Below are 24035 nucleotides of genomic sequence, written 5' to 3' on the forward strand. Positions count from 1 at the left end.
AGGATGTCTGGTCATTTGTTCTGATACGAGCTGTTGGGGAATTGTATAATATTCTTATCCAATTTATGAAAGAGTTTCCAAAACCAAATTTGTGTAAAGTTGCAAATAAAAATTTCCAGTTAACTCTGTCAAGAGTAACTGGAACTTAACCCCTTTCCTAAAAGAAGTTTACATGGAAAGTATAAATAAAGGCTCACTCCCCCGACAAACCCATTTTCTGTGCGGTTGGTAGGGATGGGTATTGATAGGATTTTCACGATTCCGATTCCATTTTCGATTCTGTTTAACGATTCGATTCTTTATCGATTCTCTTATCGATTCTTTTTAAAAAAGGAGAACACTAAGGTCGATTAGCTTAGAACTTTGTTTTATATCTTCTCTTCAAACAAGATAGAAATTTAGGAGTAACATGGCCTTACAAACCCAACAGTGACATCTTAAGAGATCCACAGCCTACGGCTCTTCAATGGGGCGTCACAGGGTCCCCAGGAAAAAAAAAATTGTAAATGTAAAATAATAAAATAAACATTCTTTTGTAGCAATAATGAAGTATAACATAAATTATTCTGTAGCAATTACACAAGAATATCCAGTAATGTCCCTGCCTACAATTAAACACATTCACTTACCAAAAATCGGGGGCATCTGCTGTGGCAAATGGGTGCAAGCCTTTGACCACAAACTGAGTCACTGCTCGGTGACATTCGTCTATCCTGGCCTGAAAGGAGACGCTACCGGTAGACTGCAGCGAGAACCAGCCAGCACCTGCCAGCATCTGAGCCAGACTCTGTCTCTCATCATGGTCACCTAAACGCACAGTAATGGCAGGTTTTGTAATAAGGCAGATTGCGCTAACATAATATGAACTGTTAGTTGATTATTTACCTGCCGCATTAACGGGAGAGGACGTGCAAACGTTACCGCTGCTGCTGGGCTGAGATTCGTGAGTCCGTAGCGGAATTAAAAACATGAAATATCTACTTTGCAAGTTGCCCCGTTGTCATCCGTTCTCGTAAAGTATAATCAAACTTTTGGGCGCCGTGTTTCCTGCCAGGTAAATGACGCTCCGCAACGTGGTGACGTCATTCGGGGCGACTGGAATCGATAAGGGAATCGTTTGCAAAAATGGCAAACGATTCCAAGGTATTGAAACAGTGGGAACCGGTTCTCAACAAGAACCGGGTTTCGATACCCATCCCTAGCGGTTGGAGAAGCTAACTTATAGCTTTCCTCTAGCCAATTCTTGAGACTTTTAACAGCTTGCAAATGTGTCACTTTTTGATCTTTGTTGACAGAAGTTTGTATGCAAGATCAACTGTCAATCTGGCTTTTCTGCAAAACATCAATTTGTAGGGCGTAGAACCTGTTACATCACTATGGGTGCATTTGCTTGCATGTACTAACGGCATAACAGAGTCTTTCCTGTGAGTCTTTTGTTTGAATTATGCGTTCCTAACATACTAAGTAATGTTCTGTTGAAGTGGGTTTACCAAGTGGGTGGTATGGGATTTATCCCACAGATCTCACACAGGTCCTTTATTAAATTTGCCTCAAAATCAGGACCCTGATCACTGTGCAGGCACTTAGGTAAGTTGACAATGAATTGGTCCCATAGGCACAAGGCGACCGTTCTTGACTTTTGATTAGGGGTAGGCAATGCAAGCGCAAATTTAGTTAAATGATCAGTTATTACGAGGATGTCACGCGTGTTACTGCTGTCTGGTTTCAGACTGAGACAATCCATGCAGACCATCTCTAAAGGTGAGGTGGCTGTTATGTTGACCAGTCTAGCTGCTTTTTAAGAAGTACTCTTTCTCCATACGTAGCGATCACCATGCCATACGTGGCCGATAGAATCATGTTCTGACAGGATCAAGGGTTCTGTCAGTGCTTAAGTGGCCCATATCATTGTGCAAGCTTTGGAGCACTGGATCTCTGAGCTCCTCCAGAAGAACAAGCTGGTGGGTCATTTGGTCTCCATCTTGTACAACGCCTCATTGTGACTCTCCAATTGACTGAGTTCCCTCAGGAAAGGGAGATCTGGAAGTTCTTTTCCAACAGCTGGTGGGGGTGTCTGGCCATGTTCAATTGTTTTTGATAATTTGGTCGACTGTCGAGTCCGTTCTAAATTTACGATTGGGACAAGGCAGGAATGATTGTTAAGCCGTGGTGTTCTTTTAAAACATAGATGTCTGGCATCATGTCAGCTGAGAGGGTCTAGAAGTGTAACACCACTATCCTGACTATCATGTCTGATTTTAACAAGGTGGTTTCGACAGATTGCTTGGACAACATCACTACCTACAAGCCTTATGGTGTCAGTGTCGGCTAGGTGATGCTCTATAAAACGGTTTACAGGCTCCTGCTGTCATGGGTTGCCCTTGAGGATCCACACGCAGGACTCTTGAGTTGCGAGTTAACAATGAAAGTTTATTTACAATTTCTTCACCAAGTGTATTTACAGGCTGTGGGGGGATAGTGCTGTATACAAGACGTAAGGTGGGCAGGGCTCCGGGGGAAAGGGGAATCACACAAACGCTCCACTCTGACCTCTCTCTCCACTAGTGACCAGTCGCTCCTTCCACACACTGCTCGAGGAAACACAAAGACACACACGTTAATATCTAGCACGCAGGCAAGAGAAACCTTGGCTTGAACTTGTTACTGACGAGAGTTTAACAACGATCCAGCGGCCTTGATGAGGTCCAGGTGTTTAGAAATGTCTAGAAATGTTGGCCAATCAGAAGTCTAGAAGCCTCGGTGGGAAATAGTAAACACAGATGGGGCATAGAAGCAGAACTGAGTCCTGTGTGTGGAGGGACAGTAACTTTGTGTGTATATGTAAGCATTTAAAGACTGTAGAGAGTACAATTAACAGTAACAGTGTTTTGTCTAAGTCCCCCATTGAAGAAATTCATTTCACCGAAACAATAACGTGGCGCACTGTGTAACGTCAAAAAAGGCGCACACCTTTGACGCTGCGTTTTCTCCGTTTTCCTCGTCCACACGTAAATGCAAAAACGGAGTTTACGAAAATATCCACCCTGGCAGGAATTTTTAAAAATCTCACTTTTCAGTGACCGAAAACGCCGTTTACGTGTGGACGAAAGGTGCATATGCATAGAAAAATCTGCGTTTTCAAAAATACCTGGGTACGTGTGGACGTAGCCAAAGTTGCAGGCCACCTAAAGCCAGGGGTGTCTAACTTATCAGAGGTCAATATGTATGTGAGTGGGTTACTATCTGTAACTATGGTGAACTGACATTGGTGTATAGGTCATGCACTGTGCTTGAAGGGAGTTGGATCATTAAGTTTGGTGGAATGTTTCACTTTGCTTGTACAGCCAAACTCAAGATCTTGAAAGTGAATACTTCCTGGATATCACTGAGTTGCTTGGTTATCCTCTCTTTCCACTCCTGTGGAATTGACGATTCACCACTTTGTTCTTTTTCATTTGTAATCATTACAGGCACTTTGTGTGGAGCTCGGGAAGGATGTGTTATTAAGCAAGTTTTAACACAAAGGCCACCAGGCAAGGAAGACTGAGAGGGGTGTTCAACTAAGGTAGTGGTTCCCAGACTTTTTTCTGCAAGGTCCCCCTTTGTTTTACGAGAAAATCTGCGCAAAGCCTATTTGTTCCCAATATGACTGGTGTCTGACTGTTTGGATGAGTGTCTGGAACAACAAGAGCTAAGGTTGCAATGTCAATCTGCATCTAAGAAGTCTTTTGGAAAGGTAATACACCTCTCTATATAACCTGGTTTCTAGATTGTAAGGTCCTGATTTTTATCTTACACGAGTTGGTGTATTGTTGTGTTTTTGGGAAGTCTCTAGCATTAAAGCTGACTTTGAGTTCACTTCCTGCCTTCTGGCTCCTGCATTCGAGTCTTAATCAGCCTTCCACGCAGCCATTTCCTGACCAAGGGCTAATATTTAGTGGCTTAATTATGTGAAGAAGTAAGGCTCGGTTTAATATAGACCCAAGACACTAAGAGTTTTCACTTCAGCTAATGTACTTACTGATAGTTATATAAACATTCTTATGTTTATAGTTTATGTCCACACTTACTGGCAACTCTATTAAGTACACCTGTTTACTCTGTAGTAGTTAATTTATGTACTATTAGCCAATCACATGCCAGTTATTCCAATGCATTTAAGCATGTAGAAAAGCATGTACTTTGCCTCAGACCAACAAAGAAAGGTGATTTGAGTTTGAACATGCCACTGCTGCTGATGTAGGGTCTAAGTATTTCAGAAACTGCTGATCTACTGGGATTATTTTCTGCACAACCATCTCGAGTGTTTACAGAAAATGGTCTGAAAAAGAGAAAGTATCTATTAAGCAGCAGTTCTCTGGGTAAAAATACTTTGTTGATGTCAGAAGAGAATGAACAAGCTGCTGTGAGCTGATAGGAAGGCAACAGTGACTCAGATAACCACTGTTTACAACCAGGTTCTCCAGAATAGCATCGCTGTGCACATAACATTATCATAGGGGTCTGATGATGAGGGGTGCAGTGCTACAGTGCTACAGAAATTACTTTTCACCTTCAAACATGACACAATCATTTTTAACAAAAATACAACTGAAATATATAAAATCCAATTTCTATCTATTCAAATAATCATGAAAGAAAATGGCCTTAATAAAAACTGAATGCATACCAACCAGTTACATTTCATCTAACCAGTAAATTTAGCATTTTACGTTACACATATCTAACAAAATTACATGGAAAATCTACATGTAATTATATTAAATGCTGCCACAGTCAGACAAAATCTCAGAGGAATGTTTCCAGCATGTTACAAAAGCACTAACGAGCATTATGAGCAACAAGGCTTAACTAAAAATTGTCTGTCTTGTAAATAGAAGGCAGACATATCAAATGGTTTCATGAATTAAACTAGCGTTTCCAATGAACTCTCAGACATAGAACTCTTTTATTTGTGTCTGTATGTGGGTGGCATCTCATTGTCTGTAGTAAAAATGCTTAGTTCATCTTTTCTATGACATTTTTTTCTAGGAATTTTGGGATTTTTTTTAAAATGAAATGGGGTTTATTGGAATTTCTTTAACATACAAAGAAAGAGGAAACAAACACTGGTTAAGTCAAATCTTCTTCTTTCGGCTGTTCCTGTTACAGCAGATCATTGACCTCTATCCCACGCCATCTTCTGTCACACCAACCCCTCAGCACATCCTCCCACACTACATTTGTCATGGGGTGGAAAAATAAAATTTTAACTTCTTTTTTAATAGCTTGTTTTTAAGTAATATATTTAAGTTGTTTTATATTCTGAATATTTTTGTACTGCTGAACAGTTGTTTTATAAATGAGCAATAAATACTTTTGGGGGTGGAAGTTTTTTAAATGCAGAATAATATTTATATCATATCCAGATGTAAATGATGTGATGCGGCTATGAAACAACAACATGTCTCCAGTTGATGTGTGTGTGCTGTCTTACAATGGGTCATTTTATCAGAGTCATCAAAGTCAGGCGAGGACAACGTTCAAACCACAATTTCCACTCAAACACACATCAACACAACCTTTGCATGACTTCAGTATATCTGTAGTATCTCCTGAACTCCATATTGTATAAAAATGCTTGACAGCACATGCATTTAGAAATGACAAAGATCTTTAATGTGTAAACAAAACTGCTTTCAAAATCTCCTTCATAGGTTTTTGCAGATCTCCACGTCTTTGTTTGCTACAACCAGTTATATAGAAGTGACCCATCATAAAACCCCCATGGTGTGTTGCAAACTCTGTGTTTGTGTATGTATGTGCGAGCACATGAGTGCCTGTGTGTGCGTGTACCCATGTGTATGTGTGAGTGCACATGAGTGAGTTTGGGTGCGTCGTAACAGTTAAAGCACTCTGTGTGTGTGTGTGTGTGTGTGTGTGTGTGTGTGTGTCTCTGTGTAAGTGACTTTGTGACTCTTGTCTTCCTTCTCTCACCCCAACCGGTCGCAGCAGATGGCCGCCCCTCCCTGAGCCTGGTTCTGCCGGAGGTTTCTTCCTGTTAAAAGGGAGTTTTTCCTTCCCACTGTCGCCAAAGTGCTTGCTCATAGGGGGTCATATGATTGTTGGGCTTTTCTCTGTATCTATGAAGCGCCTTGAGGCGACATTTGTTGTGATTTGGCGCTATATAAATAAAATTGAATTGAATTGAATTGAACTTTCTGCCGGTCATAAAAGTAATCTCCTCTCTCCCAAGCTACACCAAAGTCCTTTACAAAACATACAAAACACAGTTAACAGATTACAAACACTGAGACACCCACTCTGCATCCACTGGGCCACTGGCCTCTTCTTGTCTTACATTTACAGATAAGCATGTGGAGAGGCTCCTGCAAACCTACTTCTAAGTTATAACAATTATGAGGTACAAGCATCAGCATCCCCCAACTGTAGCTTCTTGTCTCCTTTCATGACAGGCAGACCCCCAGTGTCAATAAATTCCTTTCCCTCTACACAATTACACACACTCTCAAGCCTACAGCTAAGCCAAACTGAAACACACAGACAAATCCTTCCCTATTCCTCTGATCTACTGATGGACCCTCTCATCTAAGCAAATTTAACACATTATAGTCTAATAATTGTGTTCTTTTACTCACAGTAACAACACACATAGTACAGTTTACACTTATATAATTTTAAAATAAACACATTAATGTAAAAGAACCAGAGAGACGAGTCACAAGGTGCCCTCTGCCCTTAATCTATTTTTATGTTCTTCCTTTTTCTTTTGATTTTCACCTTATTTGGCTTTTTTTGCGGCCAATCGCAGAGGACCTCTGTCTGCAGCTTAAGGAAGTTTAAAGTAGATGCTGTGGTATGACTTTCTAACAAATAGGTACCAAACCACCCCCACTTCTTCTTTCTAAACTATTTTCTCCCATTAAATTTGTGCTGATGTTGAGGTCAACTTTGTTATTTGGCTTACTCATGCAACAAGTTTAAAAGTTTAAATGATGAAAGTTTATATGCCAGATGAAAAATAGTCTAAAAAAACTCTACTTTAAACCTGTGAAGCCTGAAACATGAAATAATTGCCAGAAAATTCAATTTCATTTAACCTTCTGACAATTTTTTTAAAAGTAATTAAACATCAATTTGCATATATGAGTTTTCATTTTTGCTGCACCTGGCTTTTGTATGCAAATTATTGTCCAGAATAGAACTTTGGGTCTCACTGTATGCATCTCAAATACTATTTTAACAAATATAATACATTTGCTGCGCATCACTAGACAGGTTAGTCCTTCAAACCTGCTTTGGCTCAAGGCACCAATGATGTGCTCAACAAGATCACACAACTGAAAAGTGTGAACACAGAGATGATTTTAGTAACTGTGGTGTTGAATCATTACATCATTACCACCTATGCAGCAGCATAGAAACACATCTGAATGCTAAAACACAATTTTAACAAATAAATTCTCATTGTTGAAATGTGGGTTTTTTGCACACCTATAAGTCAGATTCAGCTCGGTCGATACGCCATGGTAGTAATAATGGTCATGGATGATATGACGGGAGACTGAGTGAGAAAGGATTTTACTCAGAACTGTGAAAGTGCAGTCCTACTCGGAGCCTTGGAAGGGACAAAATGATGACATCCAAATTATGAGTAAGCAGTATTGTGTAAGCTAGAGGGATTTACTGTGGGATTTGGTTCCTCAACTGCCACCCAGGTCACCGGCCCGTGAAAGGAATATTTCTTTGTTGCATTCTGTTTAAGAGAGTTCTCAAAAACTCTTTTAGAGAGTTCTCATCAAAATTTAGTGTAACCATGGTGTGTAGTCAATGCAAGCAGTGCTGTAAACGATCTGTCAGGGCTCTCTGTGTGCGGGCAGGCGGAGAAGTGAAGGCAGAGGTAAACTCAGAGAATAATCTCAGCTTTATTGCTGACCAAAACTACAAAACTCAAAATGACACAGGAACAGAACACACAGGTTGGACCGATGGTGAGCAGACGTTAACGACGTGACCCTGCACAGAAGGAAACACAGAAAATAAATACCAGAGGAAAATGAGGGAATGAGGACCAGATGAGGAACACAGCTGATACAAATTAAAAGGGAGACATAAAACTAGAGACACTGACATGAGACACAGAATTTCAGAATAAAATAGGAAATCCATAGACCAAAACTCAAATGCACTGAACTAAACTTCTATTAAATACTAGAAATAACAAATTACAAAAACAATACACAAAACACTGGGTCACTGACCCAGGACCATCACACGGTCAAAGAAATGGTGTATGCAAGGTTGTTTGGAGAAAGAACACAATCCAAAAAGGTGTCTCAGAGAGGAGAGCATGAAAACAACTGAGCTCTGAGGTCTTTTATAGATTGTTGGCACACAAACGTGTCACATCAGCCTTCCAATGCCAGCAAATAAGACCTGACACTCAAGCAGACCAAAAAGAAGTCAAGGTCATCACAGAGAAATGTGAGATTTGAATGATGTGTGATAATGTAGAGTGTCATGTCCTGAAAGGGGTTCTTGGGGTCTGGTTCTTGGGGGTTTCTCTGTATTATTGTAGGGTCTTTACTGTACAATATAAAGCACCTCAAGGTGACTGTTGCTGTGATTTAGTACTATATAAATAAAACTGAACTTCCATAAAAGCTGCAATTCTCATTATTTTGAAAACAATATTGCTTTGTTAGTCTAACCCCCAAATGTGGCAACCATGGAAAGCTAAGGATGACCTCTTGACAGTACAGTAGGACTCATGTAGATTGCATAAATAGTGCTTGAATTAGAGTTTTCAGAGTCAAGTCCCCACAAAAGACAAAATTTATTTCTCAGTCTTTGGAAGCTCTACATGAATAAAGGGGAAGAAGATTGTTTAATCAGGAGCATGTTTTTTCCCCCTAACACATTATTTGGTGGGGACGCTACACTGTTACTTGGTTTCTAGCACTACCTGCTTTTCACATTTTTTTTAATAACAATCCTAATATTAAGCTATTAGTATCGGAAGGTCAGGGTCTTAGACCTTGCCATTTTTAAAGATAAGAAAGACTTTACATACATCTGTATTTAGAAACCAACAGAAAGAAACATTATATTACATGGAAGCACCTTTCATCCAACTTTGCTTAACCCTTTCATGCATGAATTATGACAACCTCAATCAGGATCGTTTTCTTAAGTATTTTTATTCATCTTTAGGCATAAAAAAAGATTGTTGAACTTTTTAAAAACTTTTTTAAAATGTTTTTTAAAATGTCCACCTGTAGACAACATGTGTTTTGACTTATGAATTTGAAAAATGAATAAATAATATACACTGTGTTGTGTTTATGTGCAAGTAAACTATGAACACTGACACAGATACAAGAAAATAGCCTTTTAATAGCTGTCCATTATAGTGGCCACTATATGTGAAATGGTTAAAGAAAATATCTCTTTTTGTCAATTCCTATGACCAAGAAAGAAAAGTTTCAAAAATAATAACATTTACTAAGGCTTTCAGACACTAGCCCTTCAACCAGTCGCTGACACTGGATCACCAGCCATCGGTTGAATCATTCTGCACGACAACACCATCACTCCATTCACTCCACTGAGATGATCCAGAGCAGGTGTTTGTTATTCGTGTCCTCATTCTCAGTTTGTAGGTGTGTGCGGCATCTGAAATTGGCTCTCTGTAAGACTGCTGGGCGATCAAGTATATTGGCTGTTCCTGTTTTGAAAAGAGTCATTAAAAATAAATAAATAAATCTTGGGTTTACCTTAATGTTCCTCTGTACCTCAGACTGCTCTGACTTTCAACTTCTATTGAGTACAGCTAAACCTATCAGAATGTGTTATTTATTGCTTCTGAGAATGGAAAAAAATGTAACCAGCATTTATCAAAAGATGTTCACATTTTCTACTTAAAAAAGCCATTTTTGTTTTTCTCTAATTAAAACATTAAAAATACTTTAGTCCTCACTGAGTTGAGTTTTTCACCAAGTTTGTCTCATTCATTAATCCCATCATATGTGCACGAGAAAGATCCGTGATCAGAGATACTGTACCTGATCACCTTTGTCCAGCTGGTATTCAAAACAATAAGGGTTAACGACTTCTCTGGTGCGAGGCAGACCCCATGATACAACCAGGGCTCCACCTTTGACTGAAGCATAGATGTTTGGAGGTGGAGAAAGGAGCTCTGTCTCACACACACAGACACACACACGCACAATTAGTAAAATAACTGGAAAAATTTAATTCTGAACATCTGCTGTAGATTGTGGCTGAAATACACTGGAGTCTGAACTGAAACTTCAGGTTACCACTCCATACCCCCTGTACTTGGCACTAACCCCGAGTATTAGTCACAGCCTTCAAGATCTCAAAGGACAGAAATTTTTAAATTACTGATGGAGAAAAATTGTCAAAAGCTTTATTTGGCTAGCATGTTAAGAATAATTCATAGGAAAACAATGATCAATAAGAACTGCAAAATAAGAACTTTTATCATGTTCATGACCCACTGCACATTCTTTTAAAACAATTCTGGTGACATGGCTTTGTGGAGGACAATGTTACAGTGACATTGTTGAATTAACTAATAAATGTTACTGTTTCTACAATCTATCTATCTATCTATCTGTCTGTCTGACTCTAGAGAGAGAGAGCTATTTGTATTTTTTTAATCTGATCTATAGCGTTATCATTTATAACTTCTTAATAGTCTTGAAATATTACCCAGCATGTCCATGTCATACACGTAGGTGTAAGACGTCCACTTGTTCTGCATGGACTTGTTCAAATGAAGGATAACTTCTGCCATATTATTGCTGAGAATCAAAGACGCTGATCCAGCTCTTTCCACAGAAGTATAGTTTAGTGACTCAACCAGTATTTCATCATCACAAATGCTGGTAGGGGAGACAGAGGAGATACAGACTCAAAGCAGTGTTTCAGCTTATTGTACCTTATTTGTAAATAAAGCTCTATTTAAAAATAAGAATACCTGATCAACACAGAGAGCTTAGTATCCTTCTCTAAAGTGTTGAATGACCAGGAGCAGTTGAGCTCATTTGTCGGGTAGAGGAGGCAGATAAACTTCTCCTTTATATCTGTAAGGTCTTCATAGGAATCCTGCTGAGCTGAAGTCCGTATGAGAACCATACCCAACTTCACATACAAGATCAGAACATTGAAACATTAAAAAACGCACCATATTTATATTTATTAGTTAGAGCCATACATTTTTGGACAGTCTCTGTACACCAACACAATGGTGCTGGAGTAAAGAGTGGCAAGCCATTACAGCCATTTTTATACATAAAATTGTAATTCCTGTCTGGATTTTAATGACTTCCTGATTGTTTAATTTCAAATCGGCTGTAGTTGTGTACAGAGTCAAAACTACAATAACTGTGTCACTGTTCAAATACTTATGGACCTAATGGTACAAGCACCATGTCTGTATGGTCGTTCAAAGATAAAAAGAAAGGTTTATTTTCACCTCGTACTGGTCATCCATTTTCTCTTGACAGGCATTCAAAGTGTGGCCCTCAGATTCTTGGGGGAAAGAAGAAGAAGAAGAAAAGGAAATAAAGCTGAACACCACCCTGATTAAAGTAATATTAAAGGAAATCTTTTGTTAAAAAAAAACACCAATGACTTAAGGTCAAATGTTTTCATAGCTATCCCTTATAGCCCATTTGTTCACAGAGTGTCTGTGTACATTGTGATTACTCTTTCACTTACCACATTGTGTGAACCACAAAACCAACAAACTGGACCAAATAACAGGATGATGTGGAAACAGCTTCATGGCTGATCTGAGTGATACAAATGTGCACATATACGCATGTATCAATAAGCATGCAGCATTAGAAAGCACAGAGACGCTGCTGTAGCACTTTTCTGCAGCATTTTCCTGTGTTACTTCCCCCTTTTTACATGCGTACATACGGAAGTTGGGACGTCTCAGTGGTCACATAATCAAACACAAAGAAACTTCTTTCCTCGTACGAGTTTTACGTCTTCACTAAATTACACTGACTTGTGAATTTTAACAACATAAATGCAATTTTCCATTGCCACCAACTACTTTTATCCACAGAAAAGAAAGGACATGATACGTTTGCTTTGTTCATACATTCAGAAGATAAATAGCCTCGACTATGATTAATTATTCTGGATTAAAGCTCTCATATGAATCAAATCGAATAAGAAAGCCACCTGTCATGGTTGTGTTATAGTAACAATGCTATAAAAGAAATAATAAAAAGCTGTTACCTTCAGTTGTCCCTCTACTGTCAATGACTGTGATTCTCTGCCTGAGGACAATGACACGTTTCTGAACAAAGAAGAAGCATGACGTCACGTACTGTAGATTCAGGAAACCTGGAAATCTTTCTGTGAATTTATTCTGCTTCACTTATGTATGCTGCAACCGCAAGTCAATCAATTGATTGATTATCCAATCATTATTTTTAAATTATCCAAAGCTCAGTCATGATGGCCGCAGACTGAACAGAGTTTTCCACACATCCTTTTCCCAGTAACACTTTCATTACACACACTTGATACAGTGGGGCCATTGTAAGTTCATGGGAGACATTAGACAGATAGTGAGACTCCTTCTCCTTATCAGGGAGAGATAGGCCAACATGAGTTATGGCATGTTCTTTGTTTTGGAAGATTCAGGGCAGTGTCCTTCCTCAGAAAACTGTTTGGTGTTTGATCTGAACATTTTCTCCACTGCAGTGTTTTCCTTTTCCTTATTCTTTTAATAAACCTCACTGCACCTCACTTTGTAAACTGACCCCAAAACCCATTTTGGGTAACTGTGACAGGAAATGATGTGATTCATACATGGTGTTATAGCAGACACAATAACCCACTATCACTAGAACGTTGTTCAGTGCTGTCCTCTTGTAATAATGTCCAGTCAGAGATGATGTCACAGCACTGGAAAACTGTATTTATCATTGGCACACATTAAGCACAAACTGTAGCTGGCCAGTAGGGGAGTGGTTCTGAAATTGTAGGAAATAATATAAACATCGTCTTGATGCATTCTCAGTCATCCAGGAAAGTAAATCTCCAAAAAGTTGATTCTGTTGATCTGGACGTAGCGTTTTGTGGGAGAAACGTTTTGTCACTAATCCAAGTGACTTCTTCAGTCTCGAAGAAGAGACTGAACTGCCAGGAGTTGTGGCCCCAAAGTACATCCAGGGAGAAGGTGGTCACTGATACAAGTCAATTCTTGCCGTTATGCCGCGCCATGTGGCATGGGATATAGCAGCTAGTCGGAGTATTCTCAGCTCTACGATCAAGTTTCAATTTTAATTTCAATTCAATTTTATTTCTACAGCGGCAAATCACAACAGCAGTCGCCTCAAAGCGCTTTATATTGTAGACCCTACAAAGATACAGTATAGTTTGAAAACATAACTTCCCCTGAATCTTCCAGTCTCTGAATCTCTGTTGTGTAGGCAAGGACATGCTCCAGTGACTTCAACAATCTGCGCTATGTACTGTGGCACACAGGGAGTACTGCCTCCTTAGGTGCAGACAGCGTAGACATATTATAAGCTTGTAGGAGCTGTGTTGCATACAGCTTAACTCCACCAATGTCTCAAGAAACTTAATAGCTTCTTGGTCTTGTCACGACCTGGTGCTGGCTTTGGCAGTGCAACAGGGTAGCACATCCATTTGCCATAGTCTCTCCAACATCTCAAAACAGGTTTGCGTTCTGGGACTGACGGGTGGTGAAATAACACTGGTCCTCAGTCAAGTGCTCCTTAGTCAAGAGTTATTCATCTCTGGCTCGCTTCCACAGCATGTCTTTTAACCTGTCTTCCTTCTTTCCTTCCCACTGTCGCCAAAGTGCTTGCTCACAGGGGTTCATATGATTGTTGGGTTTTTCTCTGTATGTATTATTGTAGCGTCTACCTTGCAATGTAAAGCGGCTTGTCTGTGTTTCATGGTGTTATAGTGTGATGATATCTGTGCTTCTTTACAGTGGGGCAAAAAAGTATTTAGTCAGCCACCGATTGTGCAAGTTCACCCACTTAAAATGATGACAGAGGTCAGTAATTTGCACCAGAGGTACACTTCAACTGTGAGAGACAGAATGTGAAAAAAAAAATCCATGAATTCACATGGTAGGATTTGTAAAGAATTTATTCGTAAATCAGGGTGGAAAATAAGTATTTGGTCACCTCAAACAAGGAAAATCCCTGGCTCTCACAGACCTGTAACGTCTTCTGTAAGAAGCTTTTCTGTCCCCCACTCGTTACCTGTATGAATGGCACCTGTTTGACCTCATCATCTGTATAAAAGACACCTGTCCACAGCCTCAACCAGTCAGACTCCAAACTCCGCCATGGCCAAGACCAAAGAGCTTTCGAAGGACACCAGGAAAAGAATTGTAGACCTGCACCAGACTGGGAAGAGTGAATCTACAATAGGCAAGCAGCTTGGTGTGAAAAAATCAACTGTGGGAGCAATCATCAGAAAATGGAAGACATACAAGACCACTGATAATCTCCCTCGATCTGGGGCTCCACGCAAGATCTCATCCCGTGGGGTCAAAATGATCATGAGAACGGTGAGCAAAGATCCCAGAACCACACGGGGGGACCTGGTGAATGACCTGCAGAGAGCTGGGACCAAAGTAACAAAGGTCACCATCAGTAACACACTACAACGGCAGGGAATCAAATCCCGCAGTGCCAGACGTGTTCCGCTGCTGAAGCCAGTGCATGTCCAGGCCCGTCTGAAGTTTGCCAGAGAGCACATGGATGATACAGCAGAGGATTGGGAGAATGTCATGTGGTCAGATGAAACCAAAGTAGAACTTTTTGGTATAAACTCAACTCGTCGTGTTTGGAGGAAGAAGAATACTGAGTTGCATCCCAAGAACACCATACCTACTGTGAAGCATGGGGGTGGAAACATCATGCTATGGGGCTGTTTTTCTGCCAAGGGGACAGGACGACTGATCCGTGTTAAGGACAGAATGAATGGGGCCAAGTATCGTGAGATTTTGAGCCAAAACCTCCTTCCATCAGTGAGAACTTTGAAGATGAAACGAGGCTGGGTCTTCCAACATGACAATGATCCAAAACACACCGCCCGGGCAACAAAGGAGTGGCTCCGTAAGAAGCATTTGAAAGTCCTGGAGTGGCCTAGCCAGTCTCCAGACCTCAACCCCATAGAAAATCTGTGGCGGGAGTTGAAAGTCCGTGTTGCTCGGCGACAGCCCCAAAACATCACTGCTCTTGAGAAGATCTGCATGGAGGAATGGGCCAAAATACCAGCTACTGTGTGTGCAAACCTGGTAAAGACCTATAGTAAACGTTTGACCTCTGTTATTGCCAACAAAGGTTATGTTACAAAGTATTGAGTTGTATTTTTGTTATTGACCAAATACTTATTTTCCACCCTGATTTACGAATAAATTCTTTACAAATCCTACCATGTGAATTCATGGATTTTTTTTTTTTCACATTCTGTCTCTCACAGTTGAAGTGTACCTCTGGTGCAAATTACTGACCTCTGTCATCATTTTAAGTGGGGGAACTTGCACAATCGGTGGCTGACTAAATACTTTTTTGCCCCACTGTATATGCTATGGAGTTTTTTGTTTTCTCCTCATGATGACTTCCTTGTTGGAAGTCATCATAGGCAGAAACCCTGTTTTTCTCCGGAATTTTGCCCCTATATGTTACATATCTCACTGTCTATCCCTTTTTTGCTGCCTGGCCTGACCTTTCTCCCCAATGTAAGTTTGTATATTTTAGGTATTGTCTGTATGGTCAGCTAGGTTTGTCATTTCAGCTGCAGGCAACTGCAACTGACAAATAAATCTTATCCTTATTATTATAGTGACTGTTGTTGTGATTTGGCCCTGTATAAATAAAATTGAATTGAATTGAATTGAATTGAATTGAATTGAATTGAATTGAATTGAATTGAATTGAATTGAATTGCTGCATTACCTCTTGAGCTGGACCTTGTAATGTCCAGCCAAGGTGCATCTTGACACCTGTAGGGCCAAGTCAGACAGGGCTCTAACAGGGTGACCACATGTGTGTGGGCTGATCCTGTAGTGCCAGATCCTTAAGATTTCTGCTTAAGGGCATTCACTGGCTGAGTGTGCTCTGCCAGCCCAAGTGTCTTGGCAGTGAGAGCGTGGTGGATTTTGAAAATCCATCCTGGGTGGAAAACAAGAGAAATGCTAAAAGAGACAGCCTCACCTTAGAGGACATGGAGATCTTGTCTCATGGTTTTCAGTGGTAATTCTGCAGGCTGCCCTTTTACCCCTTCAACACTGCGGTGGTTATCTTACTGGATGATTTCTTCCTTTCCTCTCCTGTCTAAAATACTGGTTTCTTTGAGCTGAATTGTCACAATGGCCACAGGCCGATAGCTAAACTAGACTCAAATGCAGCGAACCACAACAGAGACGGCTCGTAAGTTTTACAGTGTTTTATTAAGAAAACAGATTAATTCGGAGCAAAGACTAGTGATGCGGCCGTGGGTCAGCGAGAGTAATCTGTGAAGTGACAGTTGCGATGGAAATGGAGCGGGTGTATCTGGAAGAGAAGCAAACGTGGTTAGGAAACATTTGAAAGTTAGACTCAACATCAATATGATATGGATCTGTATACATTTTAAAAGACCTGCTTTTAAATGTACATTCATTATGAAATTTCTTATATTTTGTGTTCCTTAAAACAGTAATATGCCCTAATAAAAATATTGTATTTGTCTTTGTTACATTCCTGAATAAGGGCTAGGGGATGATGGGAGTAACAAAGGTATGATTACAAAAACACCACCACAAACTAAAGCATGCTGAAAAAAGAAAAGGTGATGGTTAACCAAGTTAAAGGTTCACTTGTGCTGCCAGCACATACCAGCTATTCACTAAGAGGACAAAGAAAACAGAGAGCTCAGTTACCACAAGCAGACCATACCACTACAGCTCACCACTTAAGGCTGCCCCACTCACTGATAGAGCCATGCTCCATCAGCTTATATAGTGCTGGGGTCAACAGCAAACCATTATAATGTACTATTATGCGCATTCCCCAATTGCTAGTCTTGGTAGCTGGGGATTGGTCCACCAGAGTCTCCACCCCAGGGTCTCCACCCCTGCCCAGCACACATTGGGCCTACATAAGTGTGGGTCTGTGTTACTTTTTCAAGCTGTGCCCAGACAGGCTCCATGGACTAAGACCCAGCCACCAGACGCTCACAGTTGGGTACCCTCCCCAGGCCTGGCTACTATCAGTACACCCAGTATAATTGTTCATTCAGGTGAATGGTTCCCTCGATCTTCTGCTCATAGGGGATTTTTAATTGCTCTTTGTCTGGTTCCCCACCCAGGACCAGACAACTCTCTCCACATCGAAATGAGCCAGTTGAGGTAGTTCAGGCATCTGACTATGCCTTCTGGCACCGCCTGGTTGAGGTGTTTTGGGTATGTCGCACCCGGAGGAGGCCCTAGGGCAGACCACGGACATGCTAGTAAGATTATATGTCACCTTGGTGTTCCCCCAGAAAGGCTGGAGGAGGTGGCTGGGGAAAGGGAGGTCTGGGCTTCTTTACTTAGGCTGCTACTCCCGCCCTGGATAAACAGAAGAAAATGGATAGATGAATTCAATTCAATTCAATTCAATTCAATTCAATTCAATTCAATTCAATTTACATAGCACCAAATCACAGCATCAGTTGCCTCAAGGCACTTTATATTTTAAGGTAGACCCTACAATAATACATACAGAGAAAAACCCAACAATCAAATGACCCCCTCCTCTCCCTCCTGCTCTCCCCTGCCTACACCACCCTCAGGCGCAGTGCCAGGCCCACCATAAAGACGGTTACAACCTGGCCTGAAAATGCTCTCTCCAAACTACAGGACTGCTTCACAGAGACAGACTGGGACATATTTGAACACCAGGACCTAGAAACTTCCACAGGATCAGTACTGGACTACATCAAGTTCTGTACTGCAAATGTGACTGTGGACAAAAGCATTCGGGTTTTCCCAAACCAAAAACCCTGGATGACCAGCGAGGTCCGCTCACTCCTCAAAGCCCGCGATGCCGCCTTCAGGTCAGGTGACAGAGCTCTGTACAGGGCTGCTCGAGCTGACCTGAAAAGGGGGATTAAAAAAGCCAAGTCAGACCACAAAAGAAACCACCTGTCCAGCAACAACACACGGGAGGTGTGGCAGGGAATGCAAGACATCATCAACCACAGAGGCAGCACTGCAGAAACAGAAAACCTGAGTGTGCAGCTGGCAGAGGAAATAAACAACTTCTTCGCCCACTTTGAAACATCACAACAGCAGCACTCATCTGCCTCAGCCCTGCTCCCATCCTCATCCTCACCCTCACCTGGTTCCTGCACCGCTTCACTCACTGTAACGGAGCACGATGTCAGACGTGTGCTCCTAGCAGTGAACCCCAGGAAGGCGGCCGGTCCAGACGGAGTACCTGGCAAGGTACTAAGAGCATGCGCACACCAGCTCACCCTCATCTTCACCAGACTCTTCAACCTCTCACTGGATCAGGCAGCCATCCCATCCTGTCTAAAATCAGCCACAATCATCCCAGGGCCAAAGAAGTCTCCCATCTCCAGCCTGAATGATTACCGCCCTGTGGCCCTCACACCGGTAATCATGAAATGCTTTGAGAGACTAGTCCTTCAGCACATCAAGGATTACCTCCCCCCAGAATTCAACCCCCACTAGTTTGCATGCCGCGCAAACAGATCCACAGAAGACGCCATCGCCACAGCCCTCCACGCTGTGCTGAGTCACCTAGAGCAGCGGCAGAGCTACATCCGAATGCTCTTCGTGGACTACAGCTCAGCCTTTAATACAATCATCCTGGACATCCTCATCACCAAACTGGTCACTCTTGGCCTCCCTCCTCTCACATGCGCCTGGATAAAGGACTTTCTCACAAACCGGCCCCAGACTGTAAAACTCGGCCGTCATCTCTCCTCCACTCACACACTGAGCACCGGCTCCCCACAGGGCTGTGTGCTGAGCCCCCTCCTGTATTCTCTCTACACCCACGACTGCAGTCCGACCCACAACAACAATCTCATCATCAAGTTTGCTGATGACACCACGGTAGTCGGACTCATCTCAAAGGGAAACGAGGCAGACTACAGAGAGGAAGTTCTGAAGCTGGCAGCATGGTGTTCAGAAAACAACCTGGCACTGAACAGTAAGAAAACCAAAGAGCTCATTGTTGACTTCAGGAGACACAGCACTGACTTGGCCCCCATTTACATCAACGGGGAGTGTGTGGAGAGGGTCCACACCTTCCGGTTCCTTGGTGTCCTCATCTCTGCTGACATCTCCTGGACAGACAACATTTCAGCGCTTGTCAAGAAGGCCCAACAGCGGCTGCACTTCCTGAGAGTCCTCAGGAAGTATAAGCTGAACTCCAACCTGCTGCTGACCTTCTACCGCTCGTCCATTGAGAGCCTGCTAACCTACTGCATCATGGTATGGTACGGCAGCTGCACCAAGGCGGATAGAGTGAGGCTTCAGAGTGTAGTCAAGACAGCACAAAAGATCATCGGCTGCCCTCTCCCCTCCCTGATGGACATTTATTCCTCCCGCTGCCTCAGCAGAGCAGCAAACATTATCAAGGACAGCTCCCACCCTGGTTTCAACAGCCTGCTACAGGTGCATCAACACAAAAACCCACAGATTCAAAAACAGTTTCTTCCCCAAAGCCATAACCACCCTGAACTCACACATGCACCGATAACACAGCTGCCCCCCCCCCCCCCCCCTTATTTTTTTTCTTTTCCTTTTCTCCCCACTTCCTCTATGGACCACCACTGTGCAATACCAATTCTATGTGCAATAACCCAACTGTATATACACAACACTGTTTATTACATATTACTTTTTTTTTTTAAACCGGCTTGTATATTTGTACATTTATATATATATATATATATATATATATATATATATATATATATATATATCTTTTCCCTCTGTTAATACTATCCATATGTATATAGCGCTGCAGAACTGTGCCCCACCCCCCAGCATGTTTGCACTGAGTAGGAGATGTTCTGTGTTAGATTTGTATTGTTTATTGTCATTTATGCTTAGAAATATTTAACCATATATGCTTAGAGGTGTATAATCGATTGTGTAGTGATAGGATGTGTGATCCTTAATAGTCTGCAAAGGCTTTGTGTGCATTCCAGAGTGTTCTGGCATTCACACCCACATTCTGGGAGCATGGGAGAGGGCATACCTTCTCTTATTGTTTTATGGTAGGATAAACGTGTCTATATCTGTTTTAGGCTAAGTGCCTTTTGTTTAGATGAACTGCTGGACTACTAGACCAGCAGGTTTAGGGAAGTCGTTTATGGGGTCACACTCTGACCCCCCCCCCCCCCCCCCACACACACACACACACACAACGCACAGGCAAGGTTCAACAACAACAACAACAATCTTTATTTATAGAGCACATTTAAAACCAGCGGTATACCAAAGTGCTTAACATAAGAGACAGAGAAGTAACACGAGTATTATGAGGCCTTAGCAAAGTATCAAATATCCTCACAGGTCAATGCCACTAATACACAGGGGTAATATAAAATGCATATCAAAATAAAAACATAAAAAATATATATATAAAAATAACAATAAAAGCACAAGCCATAAAAATATGTATAAGAAAAAATAGAGTAAGTCTAAAAGTCAGGTGCGAGCATTAACAAGCAGGAAAGGCAATATTAAACAAATAGGTTTTTAACCGTGATTTAAAAGATTGGATGGAATCAGACGCCCGGATCACAATCGGAAGGTTATTCCACAACTCTGGTACTCTTTGTTTGTATGTAGACGTCATATGTTAATGAACCTATGCTTATTCATGTAACCTCAATAAAAGAGCAGTGTTACGGGGGAGCAGATGAGAGCAACTGGGGTCGAGCGAAGGAACGGCGTTTGTCCAGTTCTCTCCCGTGCACGAGAAACATAAAGAACTTTGCCTACTCGTGTCTTGCTTTGCTGTGTAATTAAATCATCTTGAACGTTCCAGCGAATAGGTTTAAGCTACAAACCTATCATTCTGTATCTCATTGTACAACTGTATAGTGACAATAAAGGCATTCTATTCTATTCTTTGAGCGAGCACTTTGGTGACAGTGGGAAGGGAAAACTCCCTTTTAACAGGAAGAAACCTCCGGCAGAACCAGGCTCAGGGAGGGGCGGCTATCTGCTGCGACCGGCTGGGATCAGAGAAGGGAGACAGGATAAAAGACATGCTGTGGGAGAGAGGCAGCGAAATAACAAGTATGATTCAATGCAGAGAGGTCTATTAACATGTATTGAGTGAGAAAGGCGAAGTGCTCTAATAGGGTGATATGATAGCACAAGGTCATTAAGATAAGATGGGGAATGATTATTTAAGACCTTGTATGTGAGGCGCAGGATTTTGAATTCAATTCTGGATTTAACAGGGAGCCAATGAAGGGAAGCCAAAACAGGAGAAATATGTTCTCTCTTTCTAGTCCCTGTCAGTACTCTTGCTGCTTCATTTTGAATTAACTGAAGGCTTTTCGGGGAGTTTTTAGGACATCCTGATAATAATGAATTACAGTAGGCCAGCCTGGAAGAAATAAATGCATGAACTAGTTTTTCAGCGTCACTCTGAGACAGGATATTTCTAATTTTAGAGATGTTGCAGAAAATATATATGTGTCTGCGTGTGATTTATTTATTTAATATCATTAGATAAATAATTTTATCATTAGAATACAGGACAGAATTATGTAAAAAAAACCAAAAAAACAACAACAACATGTATTTGCTTTGTGAGAGCACCAAATGATAGCTTAAACTGTTTATTCAAACTGTTCCACAGTTTCACTCTACACTCATTGACGTAATATTAAAGCAACTGATAGCCCAACACTGACCCCTGGGGAACACCACAGGGAATGCCAATACATACAGTAAGGACTAAAAGTCATTCAGCATCACAAACTATTCACTGTTAGTTAAATAACTCCTTACTGAATTTAACACAAACCCCCTGATGCCAAATTGTTCCAGTTTTTTAAATAATAAACTATGATCTATTGTATCAAATTCCTCTACCAGATACTGTCTTTTGTCTGTGAAGTTTGTGATGTAGTCAGCTGAGTCTAATAATGACAGTGATGTTGATCTGTTTGATTTAAACGTGTACTGTTAATGACTTACTGTGGTATATGTTCAGTTTTCTAATAGATTATTAAACAGTTAAATGAGGCAGACTTCATATTCATGTTGAGAGTGTCTTCAGGAGGATTAAACAGTATTACATAAATGACAGGTTCTTACTTACAGCACTAGTTGCCCCAGTTAAGCAACTGTAGACCAATCGTGCTCTCTAAACCAACCGTCTGTTCTAAAGCAGAGTAGGCAAACAAACAAACAGGCAGGCAGGCCACACAGTGGGGAATGACGGAGAATGTGACACCGAACAGAGGAAGACACAGACAAAAAATACAAGAGGGTAACACGGGAATGAGGACCAGGAGGCAAACACAGCTGGGACTAATTACACCCATGAGACCATGAGGAAGCAAAACTAAATACACTAACACCAGACAAGGAACTATTAAAGTAAAACAGGAAACATAAGAGACACATTGAGACATGGACTAGACATAGGGACTAGGAAGGAACAGACATGAAAACATAACTGAGTCAATGAGACACAAGAAACACAGGCAGGACAATAAAAAAACCTAAGAACTACAAACAAGAAATTAATAAAGATAACTAGACCATTAGAAACACAAAATCAAAGAATAAAGATCATCAACACATAAACATTGGGTCACCGGACCCAGGTAACACTGAGATTGCTTTCTATACTCTTAACTCGGGGTGAACATTAGGGATGAGCATGACTAACCAATTAATTGTTGTTATTGTCACTGGTTTCTAAACAAGCACAGTAATGATGTATACTTTAAATATCTGTTGTGTGCAGATTTCAGGATCTCAAACATTCAGTATGCAAAGTGATATGTTAATGTTTATCTAGTTTTGGTGGATTGTCAAAAACTGATAAATCAAAGATGAAGTTAATATGCAATGAGATCACAGAAAGGAGATTTCTACATTTATGGAGAAATCTCAAAAACATATTTGTCAAACGTCCAGTGTGCATTCCTCTGCATATTGTCCGTATCTGTGACAAATACAAAGGTGTCACTGCCTTCGATAGTGCCAGATTTTAGGGCTTTTTCCCATGTGCCAACCAAATTTGATCCAAATCTGTGACTTGATGTGATCTGATGATTGGGTTATTAACTCATGTTAATAAGCCAATCATCAGATCCTCAATGTTTAGATCAACTTGCTTGGTCTAAACATTGTAATTATTATTCAAGAAATATCAGATTGCAGAAAAGGTCATTATTAATCCAGTGTTTGATGCCATCGGAGCTATAATAAGAGGGCGCTCTCTGCACCGGGGCTGTGATCGACCGTGGCCGCTGGGGCTCTGGGGGTCCTCTCAGCCTGGCTGGGGGGCTTCTTTGCCTCCCTCCTGCTGTGTGCCCAGCCTGGAGGCTGCGGTCTGTGACCGGCTTCCGGTGCAGACGGCTCCCCATGATAGTGTTTCCTCACTTGGCTCATGTGTACCCAGTCCAATTTTACTTTTTAAGTGTGCGCGTGTGTGTGTGGGGGGTGGGGGGGAGGGGGGGCTGCTTTTAACCATGTAAAGCACTTTGTGCTACATTTTTTTTTTTGTATGAAAAGTGCTTTATAAATAAAGATTGATTGATTGATTGACAATATTTCATGGAGCCACAGATGCACATCAGTCTGTTTATTTCTGCCTGATTTTATGGCCTTTCCTGTCATGATTCGGCTGTGTGGCAGGCAGGAAGTGGACCCAAACGCAAGCTCACAGAGGCAGGAATGAACTCAAAACACAGCTTTATTGCTGGAGGGAAACGGTGAAACAAACTGATAAGAAACTACA

The 24035-nt window shown here is 41.3% G+C and overlaps 1 protein-coding gene across 2 annotated transcripts; it reads right to left on the reverse strand.

The window, feature by feature from the left end:
- Window positions 1-5962: 5962 nt before the first annotated feature.
- Window positions 5963-14005, reverse strand: LOC146498199 (uncharacterized). 2 transcript variants are annotated; one of them, XM_085141174.1, is made up of 7 exons: window positions 12283-14005; window positions 11749-11822; window positions 11504-11559; window positions 11006-11169; window positions 10738-10910; window positions 10065-10198; window positions 5963-9727 (listed from the first exon to the last, which is right to left on the reverse strand). In XM_085141174.1, the coding sequence occupies exons 2-7, from the start codon at window positions 11813-11815 to the stop codon at window positions 9551-9553; spliced, it is 771 nt and encodes a 256-aa protein (XP_084997300.1). In that variant the 5' UTR covers window positions 11816-11822; window positions 12283-14005; the 3' UTR covers window positions 5963-9550. The 2 variants fall into 2 exon arrangements, with proteins under 2 accessions (XP_084997300.1, XP_084997299.1); XM_085141173.1 differs by lacking the exon at window positions 12283-14005 and having other exon boundaries at window positions 11749-12264.
- Window positions 14006-24035: the final 10030 nt, after the last annotated feature.

Source organism: Neolamprologus multifasciatus, chromosome 18 (genome assembly GCF_963576455.1).
Source record: "Neolamprologus multifasciatus chromosome 18, fNeoMul1.2, whole genome shotgun sequence".
In the NCBI taxonomy this organism is placed as follows: Eukaryota; Metazoa; Chordata; class Actinopteri; order Cichliformes; family Cichlidae; genus Neolamprologus; species Neolamprologus multifasciatus.

Excerpts from the sequence above, each read along its gene's own strand:
- LOC146498199 (XM_085141173.1), bottom strand. The coding sequence starts at position 11,953 with ATGTACGCATGTAAAAAGGGGGAAGTAACACAGGAAAATGCTGCAGAA. Across the intron at positions 11,560-11,748 it reads TTTGTGGTTCACACAATGTG|AATCTGAGGGCCACACTTTG; the intron begins GTAAGTGAAAGA and ends CTTTCCCCCAAG. Across the intron at positions 9,728-10,064 it reads AGCTGGACAAAGGTGATCAG|GAACAGCCAATATACTTGAT; the intron begins GTACAGTATCTC and ends TTTTCAAAACAG.